The sequence below is a fragment of the Sitophilus oryzae genome, unplaced genomic scaffold (assembly GCF_002938485.1).
Source record: "Sitophilus oryzae breed Bouriz unplaced genomic scaffold, Soryzae_2.0 scaffold_1396_pilon_pilon, whole genome shotgun sequence".
NCBI classification, from domain to species: Eukaryota; Metazoa; Arthropoda; class Insecta; order Coleoptera; family Curculionidae; genus Sitophilus; species Sitophilus oryzae.
Genome location: NW_022146055.1, coordinates 4,342,605 through 4,363,211, shown reverse-complemented (window position 1 = coordinate 4,363,211; position 20,607 = coordinate 4,342,605). Strand labels below are relative to the sequence as shown.

Below are 20,607 nucleotides of genomic sequence, written 5' to 3'. Positions count from 1 at the left end.
GGTACAAGCTAATTTCTGATGCTACGCCATTGTAGAATTTCGATTGGTGACAAGTGGCCTCACTTTCAGCTGCCGTGTTACCTGTCCCCTCTCTTTCCCTGTCTAAGATCCAATGTTTTTTGACACCATTTTTTTGGATGAGCGGATGTCTTGCTCTATCTTTAATCTATATCTCTGGGTTGGACGCATTAACACAAATCTCACAAATCTGTAGCTTTTGATGGCTTTTGCCAATGGCTTTGGCATTATTTCGCTTCTAACCTATCTTTTTAGGAGTTTCTAAAGTTTGTTTACTTTGTTTAACAACAAAACATTCATAAAACATTTACTGAAATAATATAAACAATTTATAAGATGCCCCCAGTCCCTACAGTCCCAGTTCCAACACAGTGTTGCGTTCACCGTTGTCTCAGTACGTCAGATATAAAGGGCAAACAATTTTTTTATCTTCCTCAACCAGCTAAAAAGTACTATATAAATAATTTCTCATATAATTATGTTATTATAACACTTTAGAAATTTCTTTTATTTTAGAAGGAAGCAATGGTTAGAACTCATAGGGAGACCGGATCTTATACCTCTCTCAGCTTCTTTTGTAAGGCTGCATTATACAATATGTGAAGACCATTTTCCCGATTATATGTATTCTTGTCCTGGCAAGCTTTTTTTGAAGGACACAGCCCTTCCAATATTGTTGCCCGGTAATTTGATGAAATTTTTTAAAATAACTGTGCATTAGATTTTGAATATAAAAATTAAGATAAAATATTCTGGCCAACAATAAGTTGTTGGTTTTGTTATGTGGCTATGAAATGAAGATAGCTGTCATTTTATGTAAAATTATATGGGGACTGTATTATATTTTATATTAAATTATTTATATTTTATGTAAAATTGTATGGGGACTGTCATTGGTCCTCATTTCCAAGCCAGCATTTTCAGGCGTTAGTTAGTAGATATCCTCACAACTCGCACATTATCAAAGTCTATAACTTTGTCATTAACTCGACACTGTTTTTTCAGTCATACTGTATAACATTAGATAAGTTCAGAAATGCCCATTAAATCTGCAAAATTTTTAAATCAAACTCAAATTTGTTATTTGAAATGTCAACAGAACTCAGAAAAATGAGACTTCTTCCTTCTTAGTTTTTTTATTTAAATGAAAATTGCATTTGAATTTTTTAACTGTGAATGTCTTGATCATAAAATTTTTGCTTACATGTCATTCATAACTAATTGTACTAAAATAAAATGGATATGTCAGTGTTAAAGAGTGAAACTTGTCATTCCCTGAAATGCCTAGGAAATTGACGTATTGCTGGCAAATAGTGCAACTGTTCAATTGGTGCTTCATTTGACTGTGGATCTTCGTCGTTCCCTGTAATGATAGAATATTTCAGTGAAACACCTAATTAAACAAATTATTTTAAGTTACCCTGTTTTCCGGTTTTAGTCGATTATTATTAAACTTAAGACAGCATTGCCTTTAACATATCAAAGTAAGGTATTTTTTGCAACTACGATATTGAAAATAAAAAATACATTGAAAAATTTTAAGTTATCAGCATTTTGTTATGGAAAATTGGGTATTTTGCAATTACAAGCAATACTTTTTAATGTATATTTTTTTGTTTGCAATACGGGAAACGACTAGGCATTTCAGGGAATGACGGATTTCAGTATATGACACCGACATATACATGTTGTGTTAAAACCAGATTTGACCTCTTTGCTATTTTAAACGGAACTTATTGTATTTTATATTAAAAAATACCTATGGCCTTTAATTTAAAAAACAAGATTAGTGTAAAAATATATTTGACTTGTTAATCTATGAAAAATATTTTTTAAAAGTAAGTTGCTGTGGCTATTGCCTGAATATACCGGGTGCGTCTTAAAAGTGGCTCACCCCTATAACTTTTTAATTTTTTTTCAGAGAAAAAAACGAGATTTGGTATGTTATTATGTGACTAAATTAGGATTGATAGACGTACTCAATTGTTTTCGGTCACTTTCTGTTTCACCGGAAATGACAACAATTTTTAATATTAAATGGCAACCTCGGTATGTTTTTACTTTGTTCAATAGAAAATGACACTCTCTGAATAGAATGACATATCATGTGTCAGCTTTTGATATTTTCTCATATGGTTTATTTCGAAATTGTAACATGCGGATCATAACGACAATTTTACTCGAAATACCAAGTGTGTGGTATCAAATTATTTTTGGGCATTTTTTAACTGGCCAGGATAAGACTCAAAAAACATTAGACGATCAAATCTATTTTTCTAAGGCTCCATGATTAAAAATTAGTGTTTTTAATACAGCCATGGCATTCTAGACTGAAATTTAAAATACGATTTTTTTAGAGCGAAAATGTCAAAAGTTGAAATATGACTTGCCATTCTATTTAAAGTGTCATTTTCTATAGAATAAAGTAGAAAAATACCGAGGGTGCCATTTAAAAATATATATCGTCTACAACAAACGTTGTAGTCATTTCCGGTGAAACAGGAAGTAACCAAAAACAATTGAATACGTCAATCAATCCTAATTTATACCATATACTAACAAACCAAATCTCGTTTTTTAATAAAAAATAAAAAAGTTATGGGGGTGAACGACTTTTGAGACGCACCCGGTATATTTTAATAGAAATCTGAATGAGAGAGCCTATTATAGGGCTTTTAGAGAAAAAGCCTGGATTACCCTGTACAGATCTGAGACATATCTGATATCTAAAACATATTATTTGTTACATGGGAAAAATTAGAAGCGCCACCTGGCGAACCTTCAACTCCGCCTGATGAACCTTCAACTCCACCTGATGAACCTTCAACTCCACCTGATGAACCTTCAACTCCTGCAATAGTAGAAGTGTTTTCGGCATATAATGATAATTCTGCTAGAAGTACCAAACGCAAATCTCCAGTTATTCTCGAATAGTAAGTAAAGTAAATTAGTTAGTAGAATTAACTACACAAATAATATAAAATTATTATTAAATTTGGTTTGACAAAAGAGATTAATAAGATACTGGAAACTTCTATACTCGTATCAATACATCTCTTGAGTTTTTAGGGCTATCTGAGAAATGAGTAAACATAGAGTCCAAGCAGGACTTTCAAAAATATTAATATATTGAAATATCGATAGTTAATCCCTATCCCTATATTTTTATTTCTGATATATGTATCCATATTAAAATTTAATATTGGAAGTTGGAAGTAATCTTTTGATCATTTAAAAAAAACACTTTTTCACGTGCATTTGATTTTTTGGAATATTTGGATTTTTATACAAAGGCACCTGCTCTATCTATCTAGAATATTATCAGCGTTACAGTGTTGCGGGATCATTTGAAAAATGGTGGCATTTTTGTTATTTTAAATGGAACATCCAGTATATTATTTCAATTTTGGAAATTACTTTTATATCTCATAATTTTTCTATTATACTAACCTATGCCTGTCTCTTATAGTTTTCCAGATAAAAAATGAAATAGTACCTTTCAAATTGGCAAAAACATGATCTTGATTAAGCATTGATAAAATTATGAAGTGAATATTTTTAAAGTTGAAATTTGGGTTATAAGTTAACGGAAAGTCGATATGTATATTTGATCTGTCTAAATCAACAACATTTTACAATATTCCACAGGAAGAGCAAAATAAATATTTTTTTTTAAATTGGCCAAATCTTTATTATTTTAAATTCAACCCTATGTATATTTTTTTAAATATCAAAAGTTTACTAAAATTGCTTTTCAACATATCAGTGGCGGCGCGTGACTCGTGTGACTGGGAAGGCGACAAAATTTTAGTTGCGTCTATTTGCCCCCCCCCCCCCTCCTAAATTTACATAATACCCTAACCTAGTTCGTAAATATATGTTATCTCTGGGTTAAAAACATAGCTGAAGAATACTTAGGACAAAACTAAAGCAAAAGTGACAGCATTCAACGTAATGACATAATGATTGACATAATGTACAAGTATATGTTTGTTTATCTATTACTATGGAGTTACTATGGAGTACATCATAGAATTTTATTTTATTTATTTACGAAAACTTAAAAAATTGGTAGTATTGAGCAGTGGCGGACTAAGCCTGTCGGGGGCCCGGGGCGGCAAAGCTAAATGTGGCCCCCGGTCTGCACGTTTTGTAAAGATTGAATGACGTATGAATAATGGTTGACAAATTTCAAGTATTTATATACTGTAATAATTGTAATAAAAAAAAATATATATATATATATATATATATATATATATATATATATATATATATATATATATATATATATATATATATATATATATATATATATATATATATATATATATATATATATATATATATATATATATATATATATATATATATATATATATATATATATACAGGGGTCACAGAAATAAGTGCAAGTATTTTAAGGGATGGTAGATGAAAGAAACATATTTTTTCTTTATCGTTTTTCAAATAAGTACAAAATAACGAAGTTATTTTACTGCCAAAATTTGCTAAAATTTTGAGAACCACTGGATCTTTTCTAGATTTTCTTTCTTGTAAATTTAATCTAATACCTATGTTGTCATATTAACAAGAAATTATGTTTTTTAACTAAAAACTAAAAAAATTCCCAAAAAATTTTTCAAAAATTTTTTTGCCAAGTTTTCATTTTTTTTTCGCGAAAAAAACCTCATATGCGTGTTTCTGGGGTTGAATTATACTACCAGTGAAAATACTAGCACTTATTTCTGTGACACCCAGAGGAAAAGACAGATACAGATTACAAGAGGAAAAACTTTTTAATTATTGACTTTAAAAAAAAAATTCGTTCTTCATAAGAATTTTTGCTTGTTGTAAAATGGCGTTTATAATTTTCTAAATATCCATACCGTTTGAGAGAGAAAAAAACCCATAAAAATGTAGTTTTTTAATGTAATTTTTCCCCCAAAAAAAATCCTAAAAAAACTAAAAGTCCCAAAAACTAAAAGGCTATGGTAATATAATTTCGATTTCATTTTTTGATAAATCGTTATAATTAATTTTGATTAACGTCATATTTTTTGATGTTAAAGTGTCACATTTTTTCCGATAGCTATTATCACCCTTTCCGTAGCATTGAACTAAATAAATTTTGTGCTTCTTTAACATTTTAAAACAGCAAAAAATATAACTTTAATTAAAATTCTGTCAATAATAATCTATCAAAAAATGAGAACGATATTATATTACCATAGAAAGGCGTTTTATTTTTACTAGTTCAACAATTCAACTATATTTTCATGTTTTTTTTTTATTTTTCTCTTAAACTCAAAGTCTAAAACGGTATGGAAATTTGAAAAAGTATAAACAGGAATTACCATTTTAGAACAAGCAAAAATGTTTATGAAGACAATCCGCGAACATACTGTAGATATTGTTACGTTTTAAACAATATAAATATATGTTATTCATCGGCAGTGCCATTTTTATGTAGGGACCCGACGAGCCCCGACCAGAGGATTAAGGGCCCCAGCTCCAAAAAGGCCTCAAAACGATAACATCAATTTTTTTAAAGCTTATAATAATACATTTAAATTGAAAAACGAATGCAATTTGACGTAATAAAACAATCCCCGAGCGAATGTTTGCATATATTTAATGGCAATTTATGATGACAAAGTGATGGGAATACCGGTTCCACATATAAGCCGCGTTAGTTTCGCGACCATTCCAGGTAAATACCGCGGTCCCTTGCAAAATCGCGGTATACTCCTATATAGGTCCAAGAATAAATAATAATTATTCGAATATAAAAAATAATAATTATTCGATATTCTAAACAAAGAAAATTACCCCTTGATTTAATTTCGTAAATAGAAAAATGCCATTGACAATTACTGGGGCCTAATAATTGATAATTAAGTAAATATCTGCTTCCATTTATACTGTGTTTAGTTTGCGTATACTTATGGTTTGCATACTCTAACTACAAATTTCTATTACAATTGAGGGTTGGAACCTTTGGTGTTACACAGGAAAATAAAAACACTAAATCACCACAATACACCAAAACACTTTTACTTTTACACTGGACGCGCGTTTCGCTAACCATGTTAGCATCATCAGCAGATGATTATAAACTAAAGTACAATCTACAAGTTGAGCGTTTATATACTCGCTCAGTGGGTACCGAGTGGGCGTGGTAAAATCTAGCCAAACTAGATTTAAAGAACATTTAGCTCAGATAAGACCACAAATATTAAAATAATATTGATTATTATAACACACTTAAATTCTGCCAAAATTTTAGGGTAGGCGCCGCCTACCTTGCCTACCCTGACGAGCCGCCCCTGAACGATATATAATGTTCCTATACCTAAACCTTCCAGTTTATTAAGTAGAGTTATTTAAAAATTAATAATTCTATTATCATAGTCTCATTTCAAGAATTTTGTTTTCAACAATTGGTTGGTTTAGATAGATCGAATATCTCGACTTTCCTTAACCTATAAACCAAATTTTAGCTTTCAGTATACCGAATTTATGATTTAACCATTGCTTTCGTTTTTTTGTCAATTTTACACGTTTTATTTTTTATCTCAAAAACTGTTACTGTTAGTAAGGAGTAAAAATTAAACTTTTTTTGACGAGGTTGTATGTTTGACAGACTAGCGTAAAGCTAGTCCGACGTTACAGGGAGGCATACAAAGTACATTTTTACTCCGGGTAGAACATACTATTTTTTTTCAAATATTACAATAACTTTTTAATCAATTTCAAACGTTGCAAATCATGTAAAAAGTAGTATCTTGTAAGAAATCGAGCAACAATTTGTACACTTGTTAAAATTGGCACTTAATATCAGGTAAATCATATATTTTTGTGCTTAGGCGGAAAAGTGCTTTACTTTTATGCCTAGGCGTTGAAATGACAAAAATTAATACTCTTGTGACATTTGAAAAAAAATCCTTTTGATCGGAAGCGAGCGACTTTTTTGCGGAATATATTATATTTGGTGACCGACGTGGAAAAATGACACGCGCCGTAGAATTGTTAATATTATCAGTATGGAGCAGAGTTATGAAGATTTAGCCATTTAGGATAGGACTTTAATTGGAATTAAGTCATAATTATTTGGAAATCCGATTTAAATAATGTTTTCTATTAAAATCAAAAAAATCTGATTTAAATAAAAAAATCAGATTTTTCTAAAAAAATCATGATTTTCAAAATCACTGAAAAACTGCGTCCCAACTGCGTACTTGGGATTGAACCTCTCATTGGCAGGACGTCTCACCCACCTAATACCATCCCAACCAAATAGATTGTACTTGGTTTCGTCCGACTAGAGTATATTTTTCCACTGCTTGTAGGTCCAATTTGCATGTTCCAATGCAAATTGTAGTCGGGTCTGCCTATTTTTCTTAGAAATAAACGGCTTTCGGGCAGGTCTTCTGGCATTTAGTTGTGCCTGTTTCAGATGCCGTCTAATGGACTTAACAGATATTGAAATAAAGGGATATTCGTGCCTTATATCCTCGGCAGTGCAAAATGGATTTCTAAGCGAACAGCTTATTATTTTATCTGTCGCCAAAGTTGTTTTTTTGGGTCTTCCGTGCTGGGGTATTCTGGCAGTTGTCCCATGACTTCTATACAAATTAATCTGTTTGCACAAAAAACTTTTATGTAAATTTAAGTGTCTAGCAATATCAATTTGTTTAATTCCCGAATGATACTTCTCAATTATGATTTTTTTTATTTGATCTGACAAATTTATCCCGCGCGGCATATTTTTAACGCTCTGTGAACCCAATACCACGATCTAGACGCTTTAACAAGAGAATATCTCACAGAATGTTAAGAAGAAGATAAGGTTTCTCCACCTATGTCCGCTGGAATTTGTAAATAATTTTTTGCCTGCAAATTTATTCACGAAGTAAACATTAGGCATGCACTACGAGGTAATAATAATATTAAAAAGCGTGAGCCCGCAGAAGGCGGATTTTTTTCGGTACTGGGTCCAATTTTCGCCTAGAAATCGTTTAAAATCGTTAAAAATAGCCCTGTCTATGAAAATATGATTTATTTAAAACTAGCGTGTACTCGCGACTTTGTTCGCGTCGAATTAATCATTTGTAATGGTGATGATAAAGCAATGCAAGAATTTCCATTAACATACAAACTGGATAAAGTTTTCTTACATTTATGTCAGCATGAGAAAAAACAATATGGCGATATTATTATATTTTGGCAGTTACTAAATTACCCAACTTTTTGGAACACCCTGTATGATTTTTTAAAAAATTTCAAAATATGTAAAAAACAAAATAAATTATGCTTGTCCAAGCGTTTTCCCGAAAGACTAACCGTTTTTTAAATAACAAATATTGTAATATTTGAGGGACGTTTTCACCCTCTTGGAATTTGAGATTCGAGAAACTCCTCCTTATCGAACCTTTACACCCCACAGTCAATCCGTTTGCTAAAAATCACCTTTAAACGTCAAGCAGTTTAAGCAGAATCGTGATTACTCAATAGTCATATTTTATGAAACACCCTGTATAAATTTTTAAAAAATATTAAAATATAGAAAACAACAAAATAAAATATACGTGTTTAAGAGTTTCTCCGAAAAACTCACCGGTTTTAAAAACATATTCTAATATTTGAGGGGTAGTTTCACCCCCTTAGAATTAGAGTTTCGAAAAATCCCTTCTTATCGAACTTCTACACCCTAAAGTCAATCCGTTTTCCAAAAATCAGCTTTTTACGTCAAGCGCTTTAAGCAGGATGATTAATCAATAACCAGATTTTTCGAAACACCCTGTATACATTTTTAAAAAATCTTAAAATATGTAAAAAAACAAAATAAAATATACGTGTTTAAGCGTTTTTTTCGGAAACTTTACCGTTTTTTAAATAAAAAATATTGTAATATTTGAGGGGTGGTTTCACCCCCTTGGAATTGGAATTTCGAAAAATCCCTTCTTATCGAACCTCTACACCCTAGAATCAACCTGTATGCCAAAATTGAGCTTCTTACGTTGAGTAGTTTGAACAGGATCGTGATTAATCAGTGAGTCAGTCACAAGGATTTTATATATTAGTATAGATTAAACTCCATTCTTCTAGTTTTTTCACAAAAAATCCATAAAACTATTCAGAAGTCCAAAACTCGAAACTCGAAATAAAATCAACACTATTCGTCAGCGAAACAGAGACGCCAAAAACTTTCCCGATCTGCAAACTGCGACTAAGGGTGCGTTTATGTTGGAGCGGCGATAAACGATAAGAGCAGCGATAGTAGCGAAGCAAAGAATATTATTATATTAATTTATATGTAGGTGTTTATATTGGAGCAACGTGTCGAGACACGGTTGGCAGTTGAGCAACGACCGTTACGACAGAGATCTATTACAGAGATCCTATCTATTGCTCGTGTCGCACTCGTTATAACCTAAAACAATAACACAACAATAACAAGACAGTGTCTGACCGCATGTTTCAGCTATTTATGAATGAGATGCTCAGTCTATATTTTATTTTAAGTCTATGTGCCGAATCGATGTGTGGGTCAGGGACCTCGACGCGCTTAGTATACGCGTATCTGTTGTGATTGAATGCACATAATAATCATGCATGCAGTAATTTAAAATTAAGTATTTCCGTATTTTGATACCGATTATGGGATTATGTGACACAGTATATTATTTACCTATATGAATAGAAAATATTGATAATAAATAGTAGATTTTTAAAGTATTCTTAGGCATTCAAGGTGGATTCTTAGTATTACTTAGGCATTCAAGGAGGATTCTTAGATATTCTTAGCATTCAAGGAGGATTCGCGCCTGGTTTTTATATGGCTATAAAAAGCAGATTAAATGTGAAACAAAGAGTGTGAAACTTGATATCCTATTCTGCGGAGAGTAAACTGTATTTTGACATAGTAAAAATATTAAAAGTTTCTCCACTTTTGGCCGGTACTGTATATCTATGTTTACTTATTTCCGTAAGATTTCGAATATTTAAGATTTCTCGTTAATTCAATATTTCAATAACAAATAATATATTTATTTGTTATTGAAATGTATTTGTTTATATTGAATTAATATTTCTATTTCATGTAGTGGTTCTTCTAAGAAAGTAGTGTTAGAAAGTGCTTATGCAGAGGATGAAACTTTAATGCACTTATCTTCCAATGAATATTTGCCCGAGGTTCAGTCCACGGATTTAGCTAATAAAATAAAACTTTCATCAAAAAACAGGTAAATATTCGTGATTCTATTCTAAGTGTTATAATTATCATGACTTTAAATAATTACAATTACAATTAATTCCACAACTATTTTTTTTGTTTTGTTGTTTAGATATTTTATTAATAGATTAGTAACATTAAGTTAACAGAGTTAGAACTAATAGTATAGTCTGTGAAATGAATAACTTTGAATTTGACAGTTCCCGCGGGCTTTTTTAGTGTTTATTTTATTAGGTTAGCAACTTGCGGCCATACTGACGCAATGCTGTCTCTAATAGAACAGCCTCGGAGCGAGATTTATGGCGTCACGTAGTTAGATACTACGGATTAATAAATATGTTGTAGAATACATGGAAAACATAACTATTCCTCGTATTTTTGGTTTGTATTTTAAAATCAAAGTTTGTTTTTCAAATACAAACCAAAAATACGAGGAATAACTATGTTTTCCATGTATTCTACAACATATTTATTAATCCGTAGTATCTAACTAGCGTGACGTCATAAATCTCGCTCAGAGACTGTTCTATTAGAGACGGCATTGGTCTGATATTTAGAAATGTCAAAAGCTGATGACATTTTACTTTTGACAATTATGACATTTCGAGTTGATTTTTAGAAGAAGAGGAAGAACTGCCACTTGTTTTATTATTTTCCTTTTCTATTTCACGAAAGTAAAAAGAGTTACCTATCTGATTCGTTCAGGCACTCAATTTAAAGAATATCAGTAACTTTTTTGATAGAGGGATTTTATATTTGCCGGGTTGGTAAGAAATAACGGTCAACATTCAAAGTTATTCATTTTATAGACTATACAACACATAACAAATTCTACACTCAGATGCAAATAAAACGCAACGGAGAAAATTTTGGTCAAATTTAAAGTGTTATATTTTTGTTATTTTTAGTCCTATTTCCATGCATTTTTTAGCAAGCTGTTTATAATTATATCACCTTTTATTTGTAAACTCAGATTTTTATAAACTTTAGTATTTGGCATATTATACAGGGTTAATCGAGAGGTTGTTTTTTTGCCCTAACTTAAAAACACCCTTGGAATAATTTCGTGTATAAATTTTCCTAAAATATAATTTTACGGTCAGAACCATGTATTCTGAACTTTTTGTTTTTTGGATCATGTCAATACATCCCTTGTTTAAGAGCGAAATGAGCTTGCCACCAACAATTTTCAATTTTTTCAATTATCATTTCTTTTTTGAAGTTTTTTTCAATGTCGCACTGCGGCTTTAGTGATTATTGTGAACTATATACTACTATGAAGTGCCCATCATGTTCGACGTGTTACGTTTTTCGTCGGTTCCGTGTGGATAGAAAGTCACAATTTATTTAAACACAATTTATTTAACACTAATTAACAAAAACAATAAAGATTAAAAGACTTAAAGAACTATTTATAACTTATTTACAATTTATCTAATTATTTATCTAACAGAAATTTATTTTGAATTACCGCGGCGATTGTAACTGTACGCGTCGATCGGTTATTTATCTCTGTCTCCTTCAGGTTTCGGGCATCGGCTTATATATGAGAGAAACAGACAGTCCAGACATATCTCGAAAATTCTTAGCGGCGTTCTTCGAACGTCGGTGGGCGTATGAGTCATAGCCGAGTGACCAAGCCTAAGGCCGAGTTCACACGGTATGGGTCCGCAACAGACGTTTGACAAATGCTGGGCAGGAGGGTTAGAGGTCGCGACGTAGTACCAGCTTCATTAAATGAGCTTCGCTTGGTCCTTAAAGAAGAATGGGAAAGCATAACGCAGTATGCTTTCCCATTCATATATGTATGCAGCTTCAATGACAGTATGGACGGACGTATACGGGCAATTATAGCAGCCAATGGCGGCAATACAAAGTATTAGGTTATTTTTTACAAATTTTTTTCTGTTTGTATACTTTAGTATTACAGATATTTTCTTTAATATCGTTAGTTCTGTTATCGTTTTAATGTCAATAGTCACCAAAACCACCTCGTCATATTAAAAAATTACATCAAAAAGAAATGATAATTAAAAAAGTTGCAAATTGTTCGTTATCAGCTCATTTCGCTCTTAAAAATTAACCAAAGCATGTATTGACATGAATCAAAAAACAAAATGCTCAGGAGTCATGGTTATGATCGTAAAATTATATTTTAGGAAAATTTACAAATGAAATTATTGCACAGGGTGTTTTAAAGTTAGTGTAAAATGTTAGGGAAAAAACAACCCCTCGATTAACCCTGTATAATATGCCAAATACTAAAGTTTATAAAAAGCTGAGTTTACAAATTATAGTTGATATAATTATATACATCTTGCTAAAAATTCATGAAAACTGGGCTAAAAGTAACAAAAATATAACACTTTAAATTTGACCAAAAAATTAACTGTTGCGTTTTTTTTTTTCATGAGTGTAGTTAGAATAGGTTAATTCATGTAAATATCATTTATTTTAAATTCAAATTATATTTTAGCGACTATTTAACAGAATTTGAGGCTTTTGTCATAAAAAATACTAATTCTTTTGGTGCACAAATAAAACCAAAAGGTCCCAAGGTGAATCAGGCACCTCAAGATGTGGGAAACAATGCAGATGTTGACCCATTATCATCCAATAGTTCGACCAGCTCTACAAATACGAATCTACCTAAAATTAATATTATTTATACCAAGCCAGTATTGGAAAATGCAGAAACTATACCTCAGAATATTATCAGAAAAATGAATAATAAAAGAGGTTCTTATACATCATATCCTCCCCCACACACCAAAAATTCTCCCCCAGTTGTTACAACGGAATCCAGTGGCCCGGTCAACAAAATCCAAGTTGTTGATGTTCGATCGCTCTCGGATCCTGAGCCTACGCCTCTCAATTTATTTGCGCCACAGACTGGGATGACTCTTCCGTTTAACACTGTACCAGAGTCAAGTTATATTAATATGGCTACCGGTAGCATTTATAACTATCCAAACGTTCAACCATTTGCGTATAATTACGGACTAATGCAACCATACGAGACTACTTTGAATCAGAATATTGCATTGTCACAACAAGGAAATTTTAGTGTGGGTCTACTGAATAGCGTGGGACTACAGAACTGCGCGTTAGCACCAGATGGCGTAGTACAACCAAATGCCGTGGGGTTACAGACTAACGTTCCCTTTGTGTCGATTGTGTCGATTAAAGATCATAGTTCAATCTCTGACACAGTATTACCTGAACAAGGAAATTGTAGTGTGGGAATGCCATATAACGAGGGACAATCACAGGGCGCAGGAGTCCAAACGAATGTTTCTTTACCCAGTATTCTGTCGGTTGTAAGCGTGAACGATCAAATTTCAACATCGAAATCTGTAAATATGAATTCTATTCCATATTTACCTGTACCAAGAAATTTTACCGTGGGGCTACCAAATGACGCGGGATTACCAAAAGGTGTAGAACATCAAACGAACGATTCTCTAGCTAGTATTGTGTCGGTAAATCAAGAAGATTGTAATTCAATATCGAAGTCCGTAGAAGAGATTGCTGACCTATATTTCCCTGTACTAAGAAATTATGACGTGAAACAGCCACGTGGACCGGGACGACCGCGCGGTTCCGGACGAGCACGTGGACCGGGACGTGCACGTGGCCCGGGACGAACACGTGGTGCCGGACGAGGACGTGTTGCGAGACTACTAGAAGACGTGGAACTCCAATTAAACGAGCCTCTAGCTAGTATTGTGCCAGTTGTAAATACGAAAGACAGTAATTCAGCGTTGAATTCTGTAAAAAAGATTCCTGAGACATTATTGTCTAAACAAGGATATTTTAGCGCGGAATTACCAAATAGTTTAGGCCACCAACCGAACGCTCCTTTACCAAGTATTGTGTCGGTTGGAAGCGTTTTTGCGGATGATACGACATTACCAGAACAAACTGATTATACTGTGGGACTACCGAAAGGCGTAGGACTACCAGACGGTGTACAGCTACCAAAAGTGGCGGGACTCCAAGTAAACGCTACTTACCCTGATATTGTGTCAGTTGTAAGCGTTAAAGATCACAATGCGAAGACGAAGTCGGTGACAATATCTGCTTCCCCGTTACAAACGTACAGTAAACGGCAGAATTCAAATATGAAAATCATTAATTCTGAACTAAGTCCAAATTCGAACACTTTTGATGTCGATCCATTGGAGTTTACTTCAGATATGGTTGACTTAACATCACTCACAGAAGACCAGAATTCTACAAGTGTTTCTTCTGATTCTCTCCCAGAGCATTCAGCTAACGTAGCACAAGAAGCTGATCCATTAGAGTCAAATTCGAATGAATTTTTAGTTTTGGAACTTTCATCAGTTATTGATTTGACGTCAAAGGATGATGAACAGGACAGTAGTGATGTTCCTGCACCAACTCTTTTGAGTTCAAACCAAAAAGAACCTTGGAATTTACAGAATTCCAATGTGCAAATTGTTGATTTGACTTCAAGGGATGAAGAAATCCCTGAAAGTGTGGGTTCTGTGCCAAATGCCGATCCTCTGCGATTGGATATTATTGAAAACCAATCTTTGGATTCAAATAGCGGTAGCAGTAGCGAAACGAACGTTGTAGACTCGACAGTAAACGAAACAGAATTGACCAATCAACTAAGGCTGGCGATTGCAACTACACCTAATACTGAAATGAGAGTAACTTCGAGTTCTGAGAAGCGTCGAAAAAGCGACGAATATCACAGTACTTCTTGTAGCACACCTATAGAAATAATAGAAGATTCTGATCCCGAAGGCGATACAGGAGAGGACTCTAACAGGTGAGGGACTTCTGTCTTGTATATAGGATATACGGCAATAGTGCGTTGGGCATCTGTAGCTCTTAGAATAAAAAAAAACTTGGAAATTTTGTTTAAGTACTAACCTAAAGTATGTACTATGATGTATTTCAGGAAAATATTTTAACTTATTATACTTCTATAGGGTGGCTCAAAAAGTATGTCCCCTCAGGCTCACCCTGTATATTATTACATTTTTGGCTTCTTTTCAGATCACTTCACATAATCCTAAGATATGAGTAGATATATTTCGATAATTTCAGAGATATTAATAAATAAATAAAAAAAATATATTTTCTAGCCTTTATTAAAAAAAAATATTAAAAATACAAGAACTGTTCTGAAATCAAAACTATATTATGTATTTACGTTAGATGGTCTGTACTTTTTGTCTTTGCTATGAATATCGTAATCTTAAATAATACAGGATGTTCAAAATTCAACGCCACTTGCTAAAATATAAAGTAAATTTTCTTTGTTTTTTTAAATGGAACACCCTATATATTATTTTTTTAGTAAATGGAGAATTAGAAAATGAACATTTTGTGTATTTCCAAATTTTTAACGGTTTCGCAGATATTCTCGATTTTATATTTCATATGACATTTTCCATAGTAAACTTTTATCAAAGCCACCCAATCCACCCATTGATTTTTCTTTCGTATTTTACCGTTGAAAGAGCCATCTGAAATAATACCGCAAGTAATCTGCGAAGCCCTTAAACATTTTGAAATACCCTAAATACAAAAAATGTTCATTACTTAATTTTCCATCTATTAAAAGAATAATATACAGGGTGTTCCCTTTAAAATAGCTATGAAAAATTATTTTATATTTTAGAAAGTTTGGCGTAGAATTTTGATCACTCTGTATTATTTAAGATTACGATATTTATAACAAAGTAAGTACCGACTATCTAAAGTATACCCTAGTTATAACCTGATATAGTCTTGATTTCAGGACAGTTCTTTTATTTTTAATAATTTTTCTAAAAAAGGCTGAAAAAAATATATTTTTTTATTTATTTATTGATATCTCTGAAACTATCAAAACTTATTAAAAAATATTTTAAAATGATGTAAAGTGATCAGAAAGGAAGCCAAAAATGAAATAATATACAGGGTGTTCCATTTAAAAAAATTATCCTGATTATCCTGATCCACTCACACTTTTTTGAGTCACCCTGTAGACGTTAAATTATTTTCCTGAAATACATCCTAATACATACCTTAGGTTTGCACTTAAGCAAAATTGCTAAGTTTTTTATTTTAGGAGCTACAGATGCCCGACATATTACTGTCGGACCCTGTCTAAATATTTATCATTATACACTATAAAAATGTTTATTTTTAAAGCCTCATTCAAAACCTCCAAATTAGTGGAATAAATATTACTGGTATGGGCCATTCACAATGTTTAAAAAAATACAATTAAAACTAAAGCTTCATTCAGAACCTCGAAATCAGTGGAAATCAGTGGTAAATTAGTAGTTTTAATTAGCTGTAGAAGTTTGTTCACCTAATTTTAATGTAAGCATTCATAACGTCAATTAGTGGAAAAAGTTAACAAACTTTTAACTTTTCCACTATAATTACACTTCAAATTTCCGAGTAATGTCATTTTGGCCTTTGATTATCACCCGCCAAGAAAAATTTTGGTTAGAAATCAAAAGTTTATTGTTTTATAAGCTTGTGAATGATTGTAAACTAAAAAGTATAAAGTGTAATTGAAACCACTAATTTATTCCACTAATTGCGAGGTTCTGAATGAAGCTCAATTGAATATCCTGCAACAGCTTGCGGTAGTCAGTTGTATCCACAGAGGAAGCCTAAAAGGAGCTATTTGATCTGCATGCCAAATCGCACAGTTCTGATCTTAAGACCAAATCGATAGTATTCTTTTTACACTACACGTTCAGATTTTATGAAAGATAATTTCGTCAGTCTAGAACAGTTACCGCCAAGTCTGTGGTCTGTGTAGTTAAACATATTCAGCATGTTGAAAGATTGCGGATCTCTTCGATGACATCTTTATCGAAGCCTTCCCTACACGTTAAGATTTGGACTGAATGGAAGGATTCAGGTATTAATCTAAACTAATCTCTCAGATGTTGCGTGTAGGGCCCTTTTTATAATTAGCTTATAAAACAATACACTTTTCATTTCTTAATAAAAATTCTCTTCACGGATGATAAATCAAAGGTCAAAATGACATTAATTTCAAATTGTGAAGTATAATTAGTGGTAAAAGTGCAAAGTTTGTTAACTTTTTCCACTAACTGAAAAATACTACCACTAATTTTTGACATTCTCAATGCTTAAGGTTCATTCAGAACCTAGTAATTTGAAGAATAAATTAGTGGTAGACATTTTCAATTAGTAGAAAATGTTATCATATTTTTAACGTTTCTACTAATTATTAGCGATGGGAACTATCGAATGAATTAGACTATCGAATGGTTACTGAATGAATGATTTCAACTATCGAATGGTTTTATTCGAATAAAATCATTCATTCATTTGTATACTAAAGCATATGTGACAACCTCGCCGTGCGACTAAATGGTTATCGTTGAGCCACGACTATCGAATGCTTTTGATAAATGAAATTTAGTATTCGTTTGATTTTTGTGTGCGTGAGTGCATTATTAGTTCTTCCAAATTTTTATAACTTCGCCTTATAAATACTGTGCTATTTTTGCGTTTATTAAAATATTTAAAATACTAAAATAGTAGTTTTTTTTTAATTGACGATTGTGTGCGTGTGCAGGTGGTCAAAATTTTTCCGAAAATTTATGTGATTTTTCGTAGCCCGATGTTTGAATTATTTTATTTTATATGGTATATGGTCTATTTTTTAATGGGAAATTTTGAGAAGAAGCAATTTTTAAGAGAGATGAGATGAACTTAGAATTAATTTTAAAAATACATATTTGTATTTTAGATGTTTTAATAATATGAATTAGTTGAACTTAATAATCATATTTAAGTAATGTGGTTAAGGAAATGTTATCGAACTCAAAATATGGGATGAGAAAATTAAATTGAAAGTTTTACACGTGCCAATTTAAAAAAAAGTTAACGATGTTGGTATTTTGTTTATGCTAATTCTCTTACATGTAGTTTTTTGCGAAGAAATATTTCATTTATTTTTTAAAGTAAATGCCAGTAAAAGTAAATATTATTTTTAAATAGTAATATAAAGTACCTAATGTAAATAATTTTGATTTCTAATTTTTATTATATTTTTCCTTCCATTACACTGCATGCTTAGAAAATTAATAAATGTTTATATTTCATGATTTTAAAGTTTGTTGTTAATATAACAAATTAGTTCTGTAATTATTATTATTTAATAAACCAACGTTGCCAAAAAATTTAAAGACTATATATATTATTTTTAAATAGGATCTAATATAAATAATTTTGACATCTAATTTGTTGTTTATATTTTGCTACTACGTAAAAAAAATATATTAAATTATTTTAAATTTTGTTGTTAATAGGTATAACAAATCATTACTGTAATTATTTTTTATTAAACCAGTCTATGCTTAAAAACATTAAAAATCATTTTCCTACATCCAAAATAACAAGTATTATTGCAGTGTAACAACACAATATTAATAAAAAAAATGCAAAATATATAGACATACTATCCCTAACTAACTAAAGCCAAACTAATATTCTTTGCTAATATCAACTAATACCAATATATGGCAACAGCGCCCTTCATAATGTATTTTCTGTGTAAATACTAGCACCTAAATAAAAAAAATAATGTGTCCTTATCTTTACTCCGCAAAAAATCAAAGATGCCGGCTTCTTTCATAGCATTGCCACCGATCGCTGTCCGATTTCTCGGAAAGAAACCTACGTCGCCGGGCGACAACTAAAATCCAGTTAATATTTTATTATAATCGATCCTGACGAATAAATGAATTTCATAAATGAATGAATTTTATAAATGAATGGTTTTTGGTGCCGAATTACTAGAATACAATATTTCAAGGCAGATGACGCATCTATTCGATAATTTTTATTCGAACAGTTTTCAACGAATGTTTTCTTACTAGCTATCGAATTATTCGAATGAATTGCAACTATCGAATGTTTCGATAGTATTCATTCGATAGTTCCCACTACTACTAATTATACTTAAATTTGCGAGAAATGTCATTTTGGCCTTTGATTATCTTCCGTCAAGAGAAATTGTGGTTAGAAATCAAAAGTTTTATAAGTTAAATCAGGCTTTCTCTATGGATACAACTGACTAACGCAAGCTGTTGCTAGGATATTCTGTTAATTTTAACTGTTTTTTAATTATTGTGAATGATCGTAAACTAAAAAGTATCAAGTGTAATTGAAACCACTAATTAATTCCACTAATTGCGAGGTTCCTAATGAAGCTTTACCATGAAATTAAAGGAACAAAGTTTTACGCTAATTGAAACCACTAATTTATTCCACTAATTTCGAGGTTCTGTATGAAGTTTTAGGTGCCTTAACTTCATGTTTTGATAATAACGTGACATCATAAAGAGATTAACAAAACCTAATTCTTAGTTATTACTATTAAGCAAAAATTTATTGCAGAAGTCGTCACCTTTATAAGAAAAACTCGCTAAATTTATTCATGCTTTATCTAAGCTGACAGGATCCATATTTTCGATCATACTGTTTGTCGAAATTATATTTGCTATCAAACGGTTACTAAAAAAATGTTATAATCTAAATGAGATTAATATTGTCTTTTAGTGTATCAGGTGCAGAGAATATGGAGTACAAAGAGGCCCAAGAAGTAATTCTGAATAATAAAAAGAAGATACGAAGTATGCAATTGAAAGTGAGAAGATTTCGTAAGGATATAAGGCAGTTAGAAATCAGTATTCAAAGTCTGCGTAAAGAGTATGATATTTCAGACGACGAAAGTGTGAGTAGTTTGTTTGCTTAATTTTTTGTTCTCTTGGAATCTTGTATTCCGTTTTGTTTGAGTAAAATACTTAATTCAATGTAATTATTTTGACAGTGGTGGTGACAGTAAAGTTTTATTAATATCATTGATCTGAATAAAGAATTAAAATTATTTATATATTTTTCTATTAATACTGACTATTATTTTTTAATTTTAGATTGAACTAAAAACTTAACAGCCTTAACAGATAGAGGAGGAGGAAATTGGTACAACATTCGAGTTATGATTTGAAAAAAAAATGTGCAATGACAAAAGAGTGTTTACAGTGAAGTGCGCTAAAATTTATACAAATGAAAAGAAATAATATTGTATTGGTGATTGTTAAATCAGTTTTTAATATGATGTTCAAACAGGTCCTAGTTTGATCCAAATATGTAAATATTTAAGAATTGTCAAAATTGGAAGTGTTAATGTATTAAAATGTATATGTAAATTTTGTATATGAGTATTTTTTGCCACAGCAAATGTATAAAACGTGATTTAATAAAAAAGAAAAGTATATACATATCTTCTTTTTTTATTGTTCTATATTTTATATTTTCCCATATTTTTTGACTAT

General features: G+C 31.4%; 1 protein-coding gene across 2 annotated transcripts; it reads left to right on the top strand.

The window, feature by feature from the left end:
- Positions 1-220: 220 nt before the first annotated feature.
- LOC115875900 lies at positions 221-20,248 on the top strand. Of its 2 annotated transcripts, none has more exons than XM_030891465.1 (7): positions 221-467; positions 535-701; positions 2,780-2,951; positions 10,128-10,265; positions 12,732-15,056; positions 19,832-20,006; positions 20,206-20,248. In XM_030891465.1, the coding sequence occupies exons 1-7, from the start codon at positions 355-357 to the stop codon at positions 20,221-20,223; spliced, it is 3,108 nt and encodes a 1,035-aa protein (XP_030747325.1). In that variant the 5' UTR covers positions 221-354; the 3' UTR covers positions 20,224-20,248. The 2 variants fall into 2 exon arrangements, with proteins under 2 accessions (XP_030747325.1, XP_030747326.1); XM_030891466.1 differs by having other exon boundaries at positions 287-412.
- The last annotated feature ends 359 nt before the right edge of the window (positions 20,249-20,607 follow it).

Bases quoted from the DNA above. Each gene is read 5' to 3' on its own strand.
- LOC115875900 (XM_030891465.1), top strand. From the start codon at position 355: ATGCCCCCAGTCCCTACAGTCCCAGTTCCAACACAGTGTTGCGTTCAC. The intron at 702-2,779 runs GTAATTTGATGA...GGGAAAAATTAG, and splicing joins CCTTCCAATATTGTTGCCCG to AAGCGCCACCTGGCGAACCT. The intron at 2,952-10,127 runs GTAAGTAAAGTA...TATTTCATGTAG, and splicing joins TCTCCAGTTATTCTCGAATA to TGGTTCTTCTAAGAAAGTAG.